General features: G+C 37.7%; 1 protein-coding gene across 8 annotated transcripts in view; it reads left to right on the plus strand.

The window, feature by feature from the left end:
• The window catches only part of dnmt3ab (DNA (cytosine-5-)-methyltransferase 3 alpha b), a 571,533-nt gene that overhangs the window by 526,628 nt on the left and 27,853 nt on the right, over positions 1 to 17,052 (plus strand). For 6 of the 8 annotated variants that reach the window (XM_043676070.1, XM_043676107.1, XM_043676111.1 and 3 more), the window contains one exon: positions 4,243 to 4,312. In XM_043676070.1, coding sequence (XP_043532005.1) covers positions 4,243 to 4,312 — 70 coding nt within the window. Of the gene's footprint in view, positions 1 to 4,242; positions 4,313 to 9,963; positions 12,245 to 17,052 lie in introns of those variants that run through there. The other 2 variants (XM_043676118.1, XM_043676128.1) reach the window with 1 other exon arrangement.

The following is a 17,052-nucleotide window of genomic DNA, read 5'->3' on the forward strand; positions in this document are numbered from 1 at the left end:
GGTGAAGTGGGTGGTGAGCACAGGTCTACTAGCTTGGGGATGCTGTCCTTGCTGATGAAGTTGGTGTTTGTGTCCTTGGTTCCTCTAGTAGTGCGGTCGCTGTTTCTTTGGTCAATTAATTGATGTTAATTGATGTGAATAGGGCTGTTACATCAAAAAAAAACACAAACCTTCCAGCTCAGTGAGCAAACTAACAACCTGAACCTCACCCTGAGCTACAAATCTTCTTAAAAATCACAAACACCTATGGGCATAATGTGCTAAAACTCGCCCGAAGATGAGAAACCAATGCCATCCAGTTGAGCACCACCCGCGAACAACTGTAATTCCTGCATGAATGCCTCAGGAAACAGGTTCTACCAAAATGTCTTAAATACAAACCACCACTCAATACCCCATTAGCCAAAAAAAAGCAGAACAGAACGGCTGCAGAATGTTGCGAGAAATGATTAATAATGCCCACTACCAACTCCACAAATACAGTCGGGAAATTTCACGCCAAACAACTTTATACACCAACGCGACTGACCATGAATGGACAGACACACTAGAACGAGCCATCAGTATCAAAGAACAGTAAACAGAGAAAATGATCCCTACAGGGAAAACTAAACAAGTTCACACAAAAGAAGAACACAGACTACTCAGAAGCTTGGATTAAAAACCTGTCGGACCGACGGTCAACAGCCACGGAAAAAGCCGTCCTAGTAAGAGGGATGAACTACAACTGCGGAGACGTGGGCAGAAAGGACTTTTTAGCAGCATTAAAATAAATCCTGAAAGTCAACGGACTCACAGAAGAAGCCCAGCAGTCTATCAGACAGACAGTTGCATCAACACTTAGCAGGAAGAAGGAAGGGAACATCCTCAGCACATAAGATAGGAAAGCCCTTCAAGGACTCAGAAAATACAGAAACATTGTAATCCTATCTGCAGACAAAGTGCGCATGACCATCATCCTGAACAGAATACAGTGCATTGAAAAGGCAAACTCGCTGCTCGCAGATACTGGCACTTACCAATAGGTGGCGATAGACCAGACTCCACAACTAGAAAACTGTGTCACATAAATCAGGACAAATTAACAAGACAGATCTCCAGAAAATGAAACCAGACGTACAGACTAGCTAAGGAACTCCACTGAAAACTGAAATACCTCAGACTATTCCATTCACTCCACCCAAGAATTCCTGAACACTATCAAAGACACCACTGCAGTGCATCTTACAAATAGTCAAGGGCAGATGTTTATATTCTTGTTGAAGATGGTCACTGCCTCAGGTTGAAAGTTTGCTCGCTGAGCTGCAAGATTTGTTTTCAGCTCTTTCATCACCATGCTAGAAAACATAATCAGTGAGTCTGCAGTGAAGTGTTGGTGTTCTGTCCTGCTTCCTATTTGTGTGCCTTGGTCTGTTACGGTGGGTGGTATCATTTCCAGTTCTTTTTCTCAGAGGTTGGTAAATGGGGTCCAAAGCGATGTGTTTATTGATGGAGTTCTGGTTTGAATGCCAAGCCTGTAGGAATTCCAGTATGTGCCTTTGTAGCTCAGCGAGCAAACTTTCAACCTGAGGCAGCAACTCACCAAAATATTTTCAAGACCACCTTCCAAAATTGCAACTTTCGCCACTTAGAAGAAACAAGGCAGCAAGTCCTTGGAATCCCCGTCACCTTTCAGGTGCTCCCCCAAGGCACAAACTATCCTGATTTAGAAATATATCTCTGTTCCTTCAAAAACTTGGAAGTCCCCACTTAACAGCACCATGGAATACCTATGCAACATAGACCTCAGCAGTTTAGTGAGTTGCTTATCACTACCTTCTCAAGGGCAGTTAGGCTTAACCATTAATATTGTTATTTTGAGAGATACCAATACATCATCATAAATTAAAACAAAGCCCAATACATGCCCTTACTGATTGGGTTTTTAGTTATTGTCACATTTAATGTAGGACTAGTCATGCAATCTTATTTCCTCAAACATCAGTAATCACACACTTTACCATCCCTCTGGCAATGTCACTAGATTGAAAGGAATCAGGTTAATCCACATCACTTCTTTTTGAAGATATTGAATTTTGGTTCCCCTGTGTTTCATTTAGCAGCTTTCATCACTGAATCTTTATTAATGCATTTTAATAGATTTGGGATTTGAATAATCAAAGTCGGTTAAAGAATTCATGTGAAACTTTATAATTTTATCAGCTGCCTGATCTTTGACACCAATAATGTCGAGGGAAATGTGCTACAATAAAAATGTAAAATTCAGTGGAAACAGATGTCATCATATTTAAAAATAAAATAATTAGATCCTAACTGAATAAAATAGAGCTTTTAGTAGGTGACTTCATCTAATTAGACAGTGATGTCAGCAGAATGTGCTGGAAGTATTCAGCAGGTTTGTTAATATCTGGAGAGATATGTTATTATGTTAACTCTGTTTTTCTCTCCACAAACCCTGCCATACCTGTTGAGTATTTCCAGTATTTTCCGTTTTCATTGTAGATTTACAGCTTTCTAGTTCCAACAGATGTCAGCTCAGGGTTGGTTCACATAAACAAGGCAGTGGTTGAACCAGTGGACTCTTTTTTTGTTAAGTATTGAACTGAGATTAAAGTCAGAAGTATCAGTTCTTGGTTAAGATGAAGAAGTTGGGTTTTTGTACGGTTAAATTCCAAAGAAGGATCAGCTAAATGAACAAATCTAGGCAAGGCTTGTGGAAGGGTCCCAACCTCTGAGCCAGAATCTCTCGGTTCACATGTCCAACAGGATTGGTTGATTAAGAAATAGCGTTTATAACACAGTTAAACAGGCTGATCAGCTGGAAAAGCCTTCCATTGCTTCCTCACCATTCCTCAAAGGGACTAGAATTTGGATGAAGGTACCTGAAGAAGAATCCCAAATAAATTTTCTTGTTAGCACTTGTCATTGTGATGTGATAGAGTCAAAGAAGGATTAGTGTGAAATGTTGGGTGCAACAAATGCTGAATGCTTTAGGGTCTTCAATAAGATGATGTATCTCTATCAAAAATATTTTTTGAAGTTAGTTATTGTGCATAATAAAAATTAATTTTGGTTATGCTGATATGTATGTAGATTCATCTCCGTAGCTGAGATGTGCTAATTCAGAATTTAGCAGAGACTGAACCTGGATCCTTAGCTCAGTTACATACTGCCTCCACCAATTGACTAAGAAAGACATTATTATGTTTTGAGAATGCACATTGGTCATTTCTTGTTATCATGCACTGGATTGCTTTCAAAAGTGGACAGAGCAAGGGACCTGTCCAAATCAATGCTTCTAGTTTTAAATGTTTTAGATTCAAATAGCTGATGCTTGACTGAAACGAGGCAGATGTATCAGTACTTTCACGTGGATTCAAACACCTTCCTCATGTAGAAACAATGGTAGTGATCATTCAATAATTCCCAACACCAAATTACCTGGAATGGGTGGCCATTAAAACAAACCATTTACCCTCATTCCTTGAGGTTTGTATTCTTTTAGGGGAATTTCGACATTGATGTAAATTTTTTAAAAAAAATTTTCAAAGGTAAATATACAGATCTGAAGCTCTATTAATTATAGCAAAAGACCTAAGACAGTACACAGCGCAATTTAATATTGTATCAATTAGGAGACCAGAAATTAAAGCTTATAGAAAGGGCTAAAAGGAAAAGTTTTTGAAGAGAAACAAAGTACAGCAATGAAAAGTTCCATTTATATAGTTCCTTTCATGCAACAAAAGCCCTAAGCCCAAGGCACTTAGGAATAATGAAGTAATGGAGTACTAAAACATTGGTTACATCAAATTACAGAAGGTGCTATTAAGGCAGATGTCCTAAAGCCTGGTCAAAGACGTGGATATTAAGGCACACCAGCTGAAAGCCTGATCACCGATGATAAATCATATAAAATTAAGAATACACCAGAGGCTAGAACTGGAGGAACACATGAACTTCGAGCCTAAAGCAGGAGCAAGTAGATGGGAAGGAATGAGACCATGGAGGAATCTGAAAATGAATGACAATTTTGAAATGAGGCATTGATAGACCAGCAGTTAGATAAAGTCAACCAGCACAAAGAAAAAAGACATAGGAAGCTTTTTCCATACCTCAGATAAATATTCGTGACCTGTGAAATCAGAAAAGTGTCAACAGTTTTAGAATTTATGCCCATCTGTACAATGTAATCAAGTTTAATTCTGATTGTGCCAAACCGACTAACAGTTCTTTCTTTTTTAGACCATTGGTTGCCATGTATAATGATAAGCTTGATCTTCAGACATGTCTGGAGCATGGCAGGACAGCAAAGGTTAGTGCAAATGATCTTTAACGTAATTTTCTATCCACTGTATAATAATGAACCATTGAAGGGGAGCTTGCAAAATGGCTAATCTATTGCCATTCAGATGGTTGTTTTAAAATGATAAAAATTGTAAGCTTTATTTTATAAATTTTCTACCTGTTTTAAGTGGCACAGTTCACACACTCTAATGCATCAAAATAATAAGGCACATGGCCTATTTCTCTACCAATACTATCTATTTCTGGTTGCTATGAGGAAATCTTTCTTTGTAGAAATACCACATAGCTATTCAACGGCTACCTAATAAAGTATTTGAGCTTCTTCCTTCCTCCATCTGGGAGATCCCAGGCAGGAAATGATAACTCTTATAAATATTGGAAAGTCATTAGACTGAAGACTATTGGATCAAGCATACACACAGCTTAATTTACTTCTTCAGACACAGTGTGCTGAGGATACTAAACAAAGTTTCTGAGGAAGGTCATTTTAATCTAACCCTGCTTGGTGCAAAACTAATGCACAATTATACACTCTATTCAACCAACTTTACTTTCTGTTTACATGCAATGAGTTTATAACGTTAGAGGGAGTGAATCATGGGCACTCAGTCTGATTCTGTTGCTTTCTATTAGGTAGGTTAGACTAAAACTACCCCCACCTGTCACTCTGCTTGGCTACAGAGTTCCATGATCCCAATGAATCCTATATATTAGAAAATATGTGAAGATGCTGCATACTGTCTTTGCAGACCATTATTTTAAATACAAAAGAAAATTAAATATTTTTCTTATTTTTTCAATCTAAAAGTAAATGTTAAACAATATTTGCCAACCCTAACTGTCTTGCTTAGTGTAATAACTGGACTATCACTATCATGCAATCAATAAAGTGAGTGATGTATGTTAAAAAGAATATATATGCTTTAATCTTCATTAATAGCATTCTAGTTGCACAGCATCACATGACCATTCTCCAGCCCATTGAAGATTTTCTACTAGTTAGTCAGTTTGTGTGCTAAATTGCTGTATTACCCTATAATCAAAAATATTTTCAAGGCAAGTATCTGTACAGTTACCCATGTCTTTTAGTCTTCTGGTTTTAGATCTGGATTTCCAGTTTGAAAGCAGATGTTTTGAGTCAAACTTTCCTTCTAAAGGAACAGGAATTTCTCCTCCCTGACATGAATAAATTTCCTGTTTTCATTCATTATATTAAATCAGATAAGCTCTGCATATTTTCAAACTATCTTCTTGTGCTGTTCTCACCACTTCCAACATAGTGAAGGAAAGTGGTTGAGAGATTACAATAAGTATATTCATGTCGGTTGACAAATAACAATGAATTAATGTATACTTGCCCATTTGTGCAAAATCAGATGTTATCAGTTAGAGGAACAGAGATCTGATAAAGGTAGTGAATGCTGCTGAAATAGATTGAGGTCAAACTTTGTATGAAATTAGAGACTCATTTTTTCATCAATGGATTATAATCACTTTGTTGTGTCCCCTTCTGAAACAGACTTATACTCAGTGTTTTAAAAAGTCTTATATACTTTACAGCTACACATTATAATCTATTCTGAGTTAAATAAAAATAAAAATCTTATTTATTGATGCTGCTTTAAAGGCACTCAGCCTTGCATCATTACTATTTGATTAAACTCAACCAAATGCTTCCTGCCCTTTGTTCATGAGGCTTGGATCAAATACCATACAGTATGCAAGCTGAGAGGAGAAATAAGAGCTGAGACCACAGCTAATTCATCTAATGTATTTGTATTGCTACACAAAAAGGAAACTTAAGTAGCAGACTATTTAATGGTCTGTAATTTATAAAATAATTCAAACCAGAAATGTAATTATTTCACTTCAAGTCATCTCACTCTATTCCATAAAGATTCTATTGGAGATAAAAAGAAAAAGACCAGATTCAGCTTTTAAAATAGTATCTTATACAAATTGAGTACAATTTGTCAGCATTCAACCAGGAAAAGTTTTAAATTTTTGATCATGTTAAGCCATAGTGAATGGTCAAAAGAGAATATAAGATAATTAGGCTAAACAAACTATTTTAAAATGCCTTTAAGGAATATTTTTGTCAGTAGGTATTTTACAGTTCTGTTACCTGTCTCTTCAGTTGGCATCTTTCAACATTGAATATGGAAACATGTTATTCTTTGCTGTAAATCCCCATTTCTAGCACCTAGGTATTTCTCCTGTGTGGAACACAGTACTTAAACATGCTTTTACAACCTATGGAATCATGTTGAATTTTCAATTTCTGTTATTCCAAGTCAAAAAAAAAACCTTTAAAATTATTGGAAGAAATGCATCTGATCCTTTGAAATTTGTTTGCAGCTCTTCACACTGCCTAGGCTGCTTGTTTATGCCATTCTTTGGTGTCAGTGTGCATCATTTGCTTTTAAAAATAAATCTTCTCAATAATTGCTGAATTTTCGCTAAAATTATAATGAGAAGCTTACATAAAAAACAGTGACACCAATCATAGGAAATGAACATGCGCCAAGGCAAACCTCTTTGTCTGGTGTCACCCAATCATGTTTGCTTTACTATTTTATTGATGAAATATATAGCCTAAGTTACATAAAGATGTTAATGCGTACCATTCACAATACTTACCCTTGAATTTCCTGTCCTTTATCTTTGTATAATGCAACACTGTTGTCAAACCAGGAGCTAATTGGTTTGAGTCATATGTTACTCCAGGGAAAGGTGTGCTACATTCCCAGTGTCAGCATCCTTAGATTAATATCAATATGCACTTCTGCCACATTGTAATTTTCTTGTCACTGTGAGAATGAATGTTAAGGGAAAAAGAACTGTTAGTAGTTCACATTAATATCCAATTAGAACCAATCTGAAATAAGAATCGACAATCCCTGTTTTTCCAACCATGGTTATTAAAAGCAACCTTTTTAATGCACAGTAATATAATTTTAATCTGCTACCTGTATTAACTTTGGTTTCCAAATACTCCATTATGAGAGGAGAATATTTCATTAACTATGGCCTTCGGCTGGAAATCATTAACTGCAGTTTGAATGTGGTAAGGTACTTAATCCTCACTTGATCAAACTGGCTGAAGCCACTAGAAGTAATATCCTGTGTTATCTTCTTATCGTTTGTTTTCTGGCCAGAATCAGCTATTCATTTTTAGGTGCAGTTTTGTCACCATTTACTAGAGATAGATATTTGAAGGACGATTAGAGCTGATTCCATGATTAGACACCTCTCTGAGGGCATCACTCATAACAAAACTGGATCCCTTAATTTTTCCATCTATTTATTTAAACAAAAAAAAAGCAGAGTTTACAGTTTGCGGTTTTTCAACCAGGATCACAATTCCTCATTAGAAGCACTTATTCTGGAATTCAGCCCTCATGTCTTAACTAACATCACAAAAGCTTGTTGTCACCATTAACCATTCAAAAATTTTAAAAATGTATCTTTAGCTCCTGGTTTATATATAAATTTATTAAAATCACAATCTTCTATAAAATAGTGAGTAAGACCAAGTTTGATGAGCATTTCACTTATTTATCTTATCTGAGTTTAAAGCACCTAGACTTCCATTAGAATGAAGTTCACTCTTTGATACTGGGAAAATTAGAGAACATTGTATGTTAAAACTTGGGCTGAAGTCAAAAGAAGTTAAGAATATATGAAAGCAGTGAAGAAAGGAGTGGTTCAGTGATTAGCACTGCTGCCTCACTGATTCAGGGACCCAGGTTCGATTCCAGCCTCGGACAACTGTATGTGTAGTTTGCACATGCTCCCCATGTCTCTGCATGGGTTTCTTCCAGATGCTCCAGTTTCTTCCCAAATTCCAAAGATGTGCAGATTAGATGGATTGGCCATGCTAAATTGCCCATAGTGTCCAAGGATTTGTAGGCTAGGTGGTTAGTCATGGAAAATGTAGGTGGGGGTTTGGTCTGGGTGGGATGCTCTTCGGACAATTGGTGTGCACTCAATGGGACAAATGGCCTGCTTTCACACTGTAGGAATTCAATGATTCTATGAAAGGCTTTTGTACCAGGGATTATCCACAATATACCATATCATGGGCACTATATCATTCATTAATCTCATTACAATGCTTCCTTATCCCCCATCGGTATCAAGCAATAGTCCAGCACATTTCATCCATCCTAACATCTTTACTTATCAATCCTGGACGTAAACATTTTCCTCTCTGACCTGCAAACATCAAAAACCGAAGACCTTTGTGCCTTTTGGACACTTTAATTATGAGTTAATCCAGGTCACTTTTCAAAAAGCTTTCCCTCTACATTCAAACTGGGTTTCTGTACCTCCCATAAAACAAAATATGACTTAACCAAAGTCACAGCTGACATTCTGTGATCAGGACTGTCTCTCTTTTTTGTCTTCCTTGTTGGCATATATAATGTTGACCTGGTTCAAGAATAATAATTGCATTAATTTTTGTTTAAAAAATGTAAAATCAAAATAAAGCACACTGTGGTGTAGAAACTCATCTTTGGCAGGAGTGCAAATGGGTGGTATTTTATTGGCTGCCTGTTATTTGCCCAACCTGGCATTCAGTTCCATTGACTTCAGTAAAACTGAATACCAGGTGAGATTTATAACAGATGGTCAACAAAATACTGCCCACTCTGCACTAATCCCAAGGCTAACTTTTCTCCCCATTTCTTTGAGGTATGTTAACACTGGAAATGATACGTCTTTCCTTCCTTCCCATGAGAACCAGTGGACTGTGCAGGAGGGTGAATCTGGACAACTCTCCCTCCAGTTGTCTTCCGTCTCTCAGAAGAGTTATCGATCTATCAATATTCATTTCTTCATACATTGGGTGACACATAAAACAGGTGCAGCTGTAGCAAGGACAGATGTCTTACAAAATTGACATTGGGGAGCAGTGTGGGAAAATCATTCTGAGGTACCAATGGCCAGACCGGGAATGACAGATAGTCTTTTGTAACCTGGTTCGAAAAGTGATGGTTACTTGTACATTTGAAGTTCTGCATATTAGGAATGGAGCTCTAGATGACCACTGTCTGGAGAGGCAGGAGAACCGGTGTGTTAAGCTTCGCCGCTGTATTCTGTGCAAATTTGTTTGAATTGATACAGAATATTGAGGGCAAATCAGCAGATCTTACGTTCCTGGCTTAAAAGCAGAATTTTGGCCTGAGCTGTCATGGATAGGCTGGGTGGAAGAATGACAGTCTGGCTCCGTCCTTCTAATGTTCTGAAAGGTGGACTCTAGTGTGGTCTAAGCTATTCTCATTCTTTCCCTGGTCTGCATGGCTTTGGACTAGACTAGGTCCAACAACAGGCAACATATTTTGTCTGTAGCCTCCCAAATAGGACAATAATGTTCCATCACTCGGCAGCTATGAGCTTTGTAGAACAAACGGTTTCCTGCTGGTGACAAATAGGGCCGAGCTTTCTTGAGGAACTCAAATCTGCCAGTTTTCCCACCTAAGGAGCTAAGCTGAGTTTACAGTCTTGTAGATTAGAGGTGGGTGGGCTACATTAGACTTTCTTGTCCGAGTAATTGACTTGATCTACTCAGCGTTGAAGGTAACACACCGTTTTTCCGCCCACTGTCCAATTCTGTCTATTCCTGCAGTGATTCAGTCGCTGCTTGTCTTTCAGGTGGGGAGGTAACCACTCTATAGAGGGTTGTTTCATCAGCAAAGAGAACATCACTTTTGATGACATCCACCAAGTCACTGATGAAGAAAAGAAATAGAGTGGGGCCAAGCACAATTGCCTGAAGGACCCCTGCGTAGGTGTTGAGTTAAGAAGATGAGCATCCAATAACCATGAGGAACAGTTGTATCAAGTTAAACAGCTTACCAGATATGCCATATGAGGCCATCTTCTCAGTGAGGAAGGGATACCATACCCTCTTGAAGGTCCAGCAATGTCAGAGGCTACTGCACTAATTTCATACTGGACAACAACAGAATCACTCCGTTTGTGGGATCTTGAGAATGAGAACATCGTGAGACAACGGCTTTATTCTGAAGCTAAATTATCAAACAGATAGTAGATTACTGTGATTGCTTCTCATTTACCTTGGTTTCCATGAGCCTTAACTTCAACTAGTAGACATGCTACCTTGCTTTTCCTGGGATCTGACATTGATCCCTTCTTGCTGATAGCAACTTGGTGCAACTTATTGTTCACCAAGGTGAGGTTGTGAATTCAGCATATAGAGAATCATTGGCTGGAATCCATGTTTAGCAACTCTGTGTGAAGGTGTATTTGGGTACCAGTTTCTGTGCCGTTGTGCCATAATTATACTTCTGAACTTTGTCTCTTGATTTTTCATACCGTATTCTATGATTCAGTCAAGAGCATGAGAATTTCATTATATGTAAAATACAGTGAGTTCACAATTTCAGGAGTGCAGTCAAAAGGACATCAACCTTTGAGATAGAAACCTCCACACAGAGTGGATGTTTCTTGATCACTTCTGGCTTACTTCTGAATAGAAATGTGGACTGGTATGGGAACTGGTCACCTTTCAACCTGCTCAACCAGGGAGTGCTATGAGAAGCTTAAAGGATAGGCGAAACCCTTTTTCTTAAAGTGTGTTTACATTTTAAAGTTGCATATATTTTCATTCCACAATTAATAATAAAAACTATTATGAAGTCTGAATGAAATGTGTCTCTGCACGTTCCTGTCGTTGGCTGTTTTTTTACTTTTAAACTTTTAAACTTGTAAAAAATGCCTTTTCTAATTCTGAGTTAAATCACTAGAAAATCTTAAAAACTGTACAGTTCTAAATCCGTGAGAAATGTTTGCTAAATAAGCACCACTTCCTAAATAGTGACCCAAGCCAGTCTGAGCTTGCACTCCAAGAAAACCAACCAAGTACACATGAACTTGGATTTGGAAACTAGATTTGCATTCAATCATAGCACATACCACATCGTATCCAAGTAATCCTCTACAAAGAGACTGCTTGCGCAGATGTTTAAACAATATTTACGCGCTTGCTAGTCAGTATATCAAATTGAGATGCAAATACTCAGCTTTTGTCTTTTTCAATCCGATGAAACATTTCTTTAGAAGTCTGTTGAGTAGACTTTTACCCACATTATGGATGTATTCCTGATTGCCTCTCTCAAAGCCTGGAGTTATCAGTATTTGAATGTATTGGAATATGCCTGCATTATTAAACCTGCAACTCCAATACTCCAGAGGAAACTCAGAAGATTGAATGGCTGTGGCATTAGTGCGCTACTGCAATAAAATTGATGAGAAAACTTTGCTTCTTTTATTCAGTGGGCTGATTTTCACATTACAGTAGCTTACACAGATATCTCTGGCACCCACGTTCCTCAGTAGACAAATGGAGGAATTACTTCATATGATATCAATCTTTTGTTTGGATGCAATAATTTCAACAATTGTACCGTGTGCTTTCCCACAAATGGACTAGAAATTTTGACAGTGAGTAAAAAGGCCTGAACATGGAATTGCTGGTCTTGCCCCCCTCTATTTCCTGTGTCCCAGAATTTGGGAGAAAACATAAGGAAATTTAGCTTTGAAAGCCATTTGCCCTTGATGTTAGTCGTTTATTTGTGGGTAAACATAAACCTTAAAAGCAATACATGGTTTAAGTTATTCAGATATTGATATTTTGAGTTGCTCTCGTTCTATGAAATAGCATTGGCAATTCATTGGCTGAATGTCTGCAATTTCCCAGGATTCTCTCCACAGGGAAGGACCATGGAATTCGCCCTTATATTTATAGAATGTCAATGTACTCAGTTCAACTTATGAATTTACACACATTCATTTTTCTAAAGGTTATTTCATGTGATTATATTCCTGAACTTGATACATGTGATGAAATAAATATAGTATCAATGTCCATAATCCTTGTACAAGGACACCCAGGCTAAAGTGATCAAAGGGTACAGGGAAAAAACAGGAAGAGGATACTGGTTTTGATGATCAGCCATGATCACATTGAATGACAGAACAGACTTGAATGGTCGACTCCTGATCTTATTTTATATGTTTCTGTGTTCTTTTGAATATCAACATTTCCAAAATCCTAATTTTTAATAATAATACTCTACTTTTCTCTTCAATCCTTGCAATGTGATCAACTTCTCCACATTATATTCCATCTGCTGCAATCTTGCCCACTCGCATTCTTGTCTACATCTCTTTGCGGACTCTTTATGTCCTCTTCCGAGCTTATGTAATTAAATATTTTCCACTTGGCTTTTTATCAGCAGTAACGTAGATATGTTGTACTTAGTATCCATATCAAAGTCATTAATAATGATTGTAAATAGCATTGATCATTGTTCTACTCGATACACCCAAATATGATCCACTTATTCCTTTCTCCCTGTTTTCTGTCCATTACTCAATCCTCAAACCATGTTAATCTATAACCCCTCCCCATCCTGTGACCCCTAACTTTCATTAAATAACCTTCTTGTGGCATCTTAATTATTATTTTGAAAATTCAGACATTCTTTGTCTTTTGCTTTCATACCCTGCTAGTTCCACCCTCAAAATTAAATAACAAATTATTTAACATTGTTCCCCTTTGTAAAACAGTGTTGACTCTGCCCAATAATATAATTTTCTGGACGCCCAGTGACCAAGACGTTATAATAGATTCTAGCATTTACTGATGTCAGGTGTCTGTATTTCCTGTTTGCTCTCTCCTTCCTTTCCTGAATCGCAGAGCTATTTAGCTACTGTCCAGTGTTTGGGGACAGTATGATGTGAGGTCACTGAAAAGAATGATTATAGCGATACTGGATAATGTGTTGCTCGTTTTCAAATTGTGCCTGGATAAATGGATGTAACTTACTGTAATTAAATATTACTTAATTCTGATGTGAAGTGCAAGTAGACCCATGTTGATTAACTTAAATAACATGCCATTATGTAAGCTAAAGTATAACTCAGTGTATGAAAGCTATTCAGATCATGAACTTCAAACTTGAATACATGTCTATGATCTGCAAAATGTCTGTTTAGTAATTTGCCATAGATCCTGCAAACCACACCATGCTACACTTTTCCACACCCTCAAAAGAATTACTTAGGCAGTGATCTCAGCTGGCTCCCTTCGTTTGCCTTGTCATTATATTCAAACCTGAATGCCAAATGTGAAGTGCTTTAGGATATTGAAGTGGACAAGTTATTATGATAATCATTATTCAGTAACTTACTTCGTTTTGGGAATTTTACCATGCATAAATTAAATGCATAAATGACAACTCCTGAACAGAATTGATTAGTTTTAAAATATTTTGTTTTCTGGTGTTGTTCTTTTGATTCATCTATTTCCTGCATGGTTATTTGGTTTTCTGTAATACTTAGGGCAACACTACATGTGCAAAATGCTTATATCATGCTTGATGCATTAGGACTGATGATTATGTGTGTGTATTTTGAATTTCAAAGGAAAGTAAAATATTTTGTGGACAGTATGCAGAACCTGGCTGGCGATGGTGTTGCTGAATACAAGCCAATGATGCTAGCTGAGCTGTGCTGCAGTTAAGTTATTTGTATGATGTTACCAGTTAGTAATAAATCTGACTTTGCTAAACACAATTATACATCAAGGAGTGATGGTTAGATTCTCCCTGGTTGGAGATGGTCATTGCCTGACACTTGTGTGGCACGCACGTTACATGCTACTCATCAGTCCAGGCCTGGGTGTTGTCCAGATCTTTCTGTATATAACACTGAGGAGTTGCAAATGGTGCAATAGCACATTGTGCAATCATAAAAGAACATCCTCACTCTGATCTAATGTTCCTAAGGCAGACATGGATAGACTCTTCATTAACAAAAGGATGTCAGAGGTTTTCAGGTGGAGACACAAATGTGGTTTTCAGACCACAATCAGATCAGTCTCGATCAGAGGGTCATTGATTAACCAACTGAAGATGGTTGAGCTGAGGATACTACCCCGAGGAACTCCTGCAATGATATCCTGGGGCGAAGATGACAGATCCCCCAACAACCACAGCACCTTCCTTTATGCCAGGTATGACAACAACCAGCAGTGTTTTCCCCAGATGACTGCTGACTCCAGTTTTCCTGGGGCACCTTGATTCCACACACAGTCAAATGCAGCATTGATGTTAAATACACTCATCTCTTGCATTCACTCTTCTGTCCATGTTTGGATCAATGCTGTACTGAACTCAAAGGTCACCTGGCCCTAGCAGAACCCAAACTAAGCATCAGTGAGCAGATTATTCATTTGCAAGTGCCACTTCACAGCACTGTCACTGACCCCTTCCATTACCTTTCTGATCATCAAGAATAGACTAATAAGACAGTAATTGATTGGATTTGTCCTGCATTTTTCATTCCTGGGCAATTTGCAACATTGTTGAGTAGATGTCAGTGTTGTAAATGTACTGGAACAACTTGGTTAGAGACACAGGGAGTTCTGTAGCTCAAGTCTTCAGTACTTTTTAAGTAAAATGTGAAGAGCAAATAAGTCTAAAAAGGAGGATAGATAAGTTGAGTGGGTGAGCAAAAATATTGCAAATAGGAAAATGCGAAATTGTCCATTTTGGCAATACAAATAGGAAAGCAGCATATCATTTAAATTAAGAGAAACTGAGAGGTCTGAGGTGCAAAAGGATATGCATGAGCTAGTACAAGTTATAAAAAGGTATTATGCAGGTACAGCAAGTGATTGGAAAGGCAAATGTTCTGTTGTTTATTGCGAGGGGGAAATGGAAAATAAAAGTAGAGATAATTTGCTGAAGTTATGTAGAATGTTGGTGAGACCAGATCTGGAGTACTGTGTATGGGTTTCATTTCCTTACTTAAGAAACAGTGTAAATGTGTTAGAAGCAGTCAGAGAAAGTTTACTCAATTGATAACTACCTGGGATGGGAGGTTTACTTTGTAAGGAATAGAGCTGAAAATGTGTTGCTGGAAAAGCGCAGCAGGTCAGGCAGCATCCAAGGAACAGGAGAATCGACGTTTCGGGCATAAGCCCTTCTTCCTGAAGAAGGGCTTATGCCCGAAACGTCGATTCTTCTGTTCCTTGGATGCTGCCTGACCTGCTGCGCTTTTCCAGCAACACATTTTCAGCTCTGATCTCCAGCATCTGCAGTCCTCACTTTCTCCTCCTTTGTAAGGAATAGTTTGGGTCTGAATGTATTAAAGTTTAGATTAATAAGAGGAACATAGAAGATCTTGATGGGATTTGCCAGCACAGATGCTGGAAGTATCTTTCCCCTTGTGCAAAAGAGTGGAACTAGGGGACTGTTTAAAAATAAAGTGTCCTTCCTTTAAGATGTAAATGAGGAGGAATTTTATCTCTTGTGAGATTGAGTGGTTTTGGAAGCCTCTTCCCCAGAGAGCGATGAGACCAGATTATTGAATGTTCTTCAGGCAGAGGTGGATAGATTCTTAATGAATAAGGGAGTCAGAGTTATCTGGGATTGGCACGAATGTAGTTTTCAGGTCACAGTCAGATCAGTCTTGATCTCATTAAGTGGTGGAGTAGACTAGAGGGTCAAATGGTCTATTCCTGCCCTTAATTTATTTCTATGTCAACTTCTTCAATCAACAGCTCTGTTGTAGCTTTGTTTTCAAGTATTTATAAACTAAAAATATAATCTACTTATAGCAGTGTAATTAAATTGTGTGTATCTATGTGCATATGAGTACTGTGTATAGCATGTTTTTTCTGTGTTTCACCTGTTCATGTAAATCTATCTTCAGTATATCTTCCATTCATTGCAAGCAATATCATAGGAGATTACTCTTAATTTTGATTGCTTGGTATATGTAAAAGTCTTAAATCTTGCAAATGTCTGTTATATTCCAGTCATTGGATTCAACAGTGTCACACTTTGTTGCAGTTGCAAAATAATCATAGGAAAAAAACATTAACTTGTTGCCTACAATTTACAAACAACCTACTGACATAACTTTGATTTCACCTAAAATATGTTATGATTCTGTTTGGCTATTATTTACTAACTTCCCACCAGACCTAACTAAAATGTCTCGGACTGCCTGTGAGCAAGACAAGCGATTCTGTATTTTATGCATAGGTCTGAGATTTATCCTTCACGCTTAAGATGTTATACTCTTCAGAATTGCAAAAGCAGCTCAACAATGTACAAGCAGTTGACAACCTAAGGTGAAACAATTATCCTCAGATTAATGTCAAGAACTTCGGAATCGCTAATTGACCTCGGTAATAGCAGGTTTCAAAATAAGATATTTGTTCTGGACTAGATTTGGTTTTTAGTTGAGGATTTTGATATTTTCAAATCTGTTTGGCATTTTTATCCATTCCGGTGCTGAATCTGGTGAACTTGATAATGAATAGTAGACCCTGACATAGAATTAATATAAGTACTGTGGATGTGAAATACAATAGGTTGAGAGAGGAAATGAAGAAGAAAGTATAACTAAAAATAAATATGTAAGTAAATGGCAATTAACATAAAAGATTTCTGAAAAATCTTCAACCAATATATGAATATTAAGTGGGAGCTCTGAGGTGGAATGGGTCCTATTAAGGACACAGAAGGTGACACTGCTTAGAGATACAGAGCAAGGACAGAATTGATCATACCCAGCACAAAGGATCACCCCCTCTACCACTAATGCACAGCAGCAGCTAGAGATCAGTAATCTCTTCCACAGGCATTATGCCAGGCTGTGAACAGCATAGTGCCCTGGGCACAGTAGTCTTCAGCTTCTTCATCA

Source organism: Chiloscyllium plagiosum, chromosome 3 (assembly GCF_004010195.1).
Source record: "Chiloscyllium plagiosum isolate BGI_BamShark_2017 chromosome 3, ASM401019v2, whole genome shotgun sequence".
Classification (NCBI taxonomy): Eukaryota; Metazoa; Chordata; class Chondrichthyes; order Orectolobiformes; family Hemiscylliidae; genus Chiloscyllium; species Chiloscyllium plagiosum.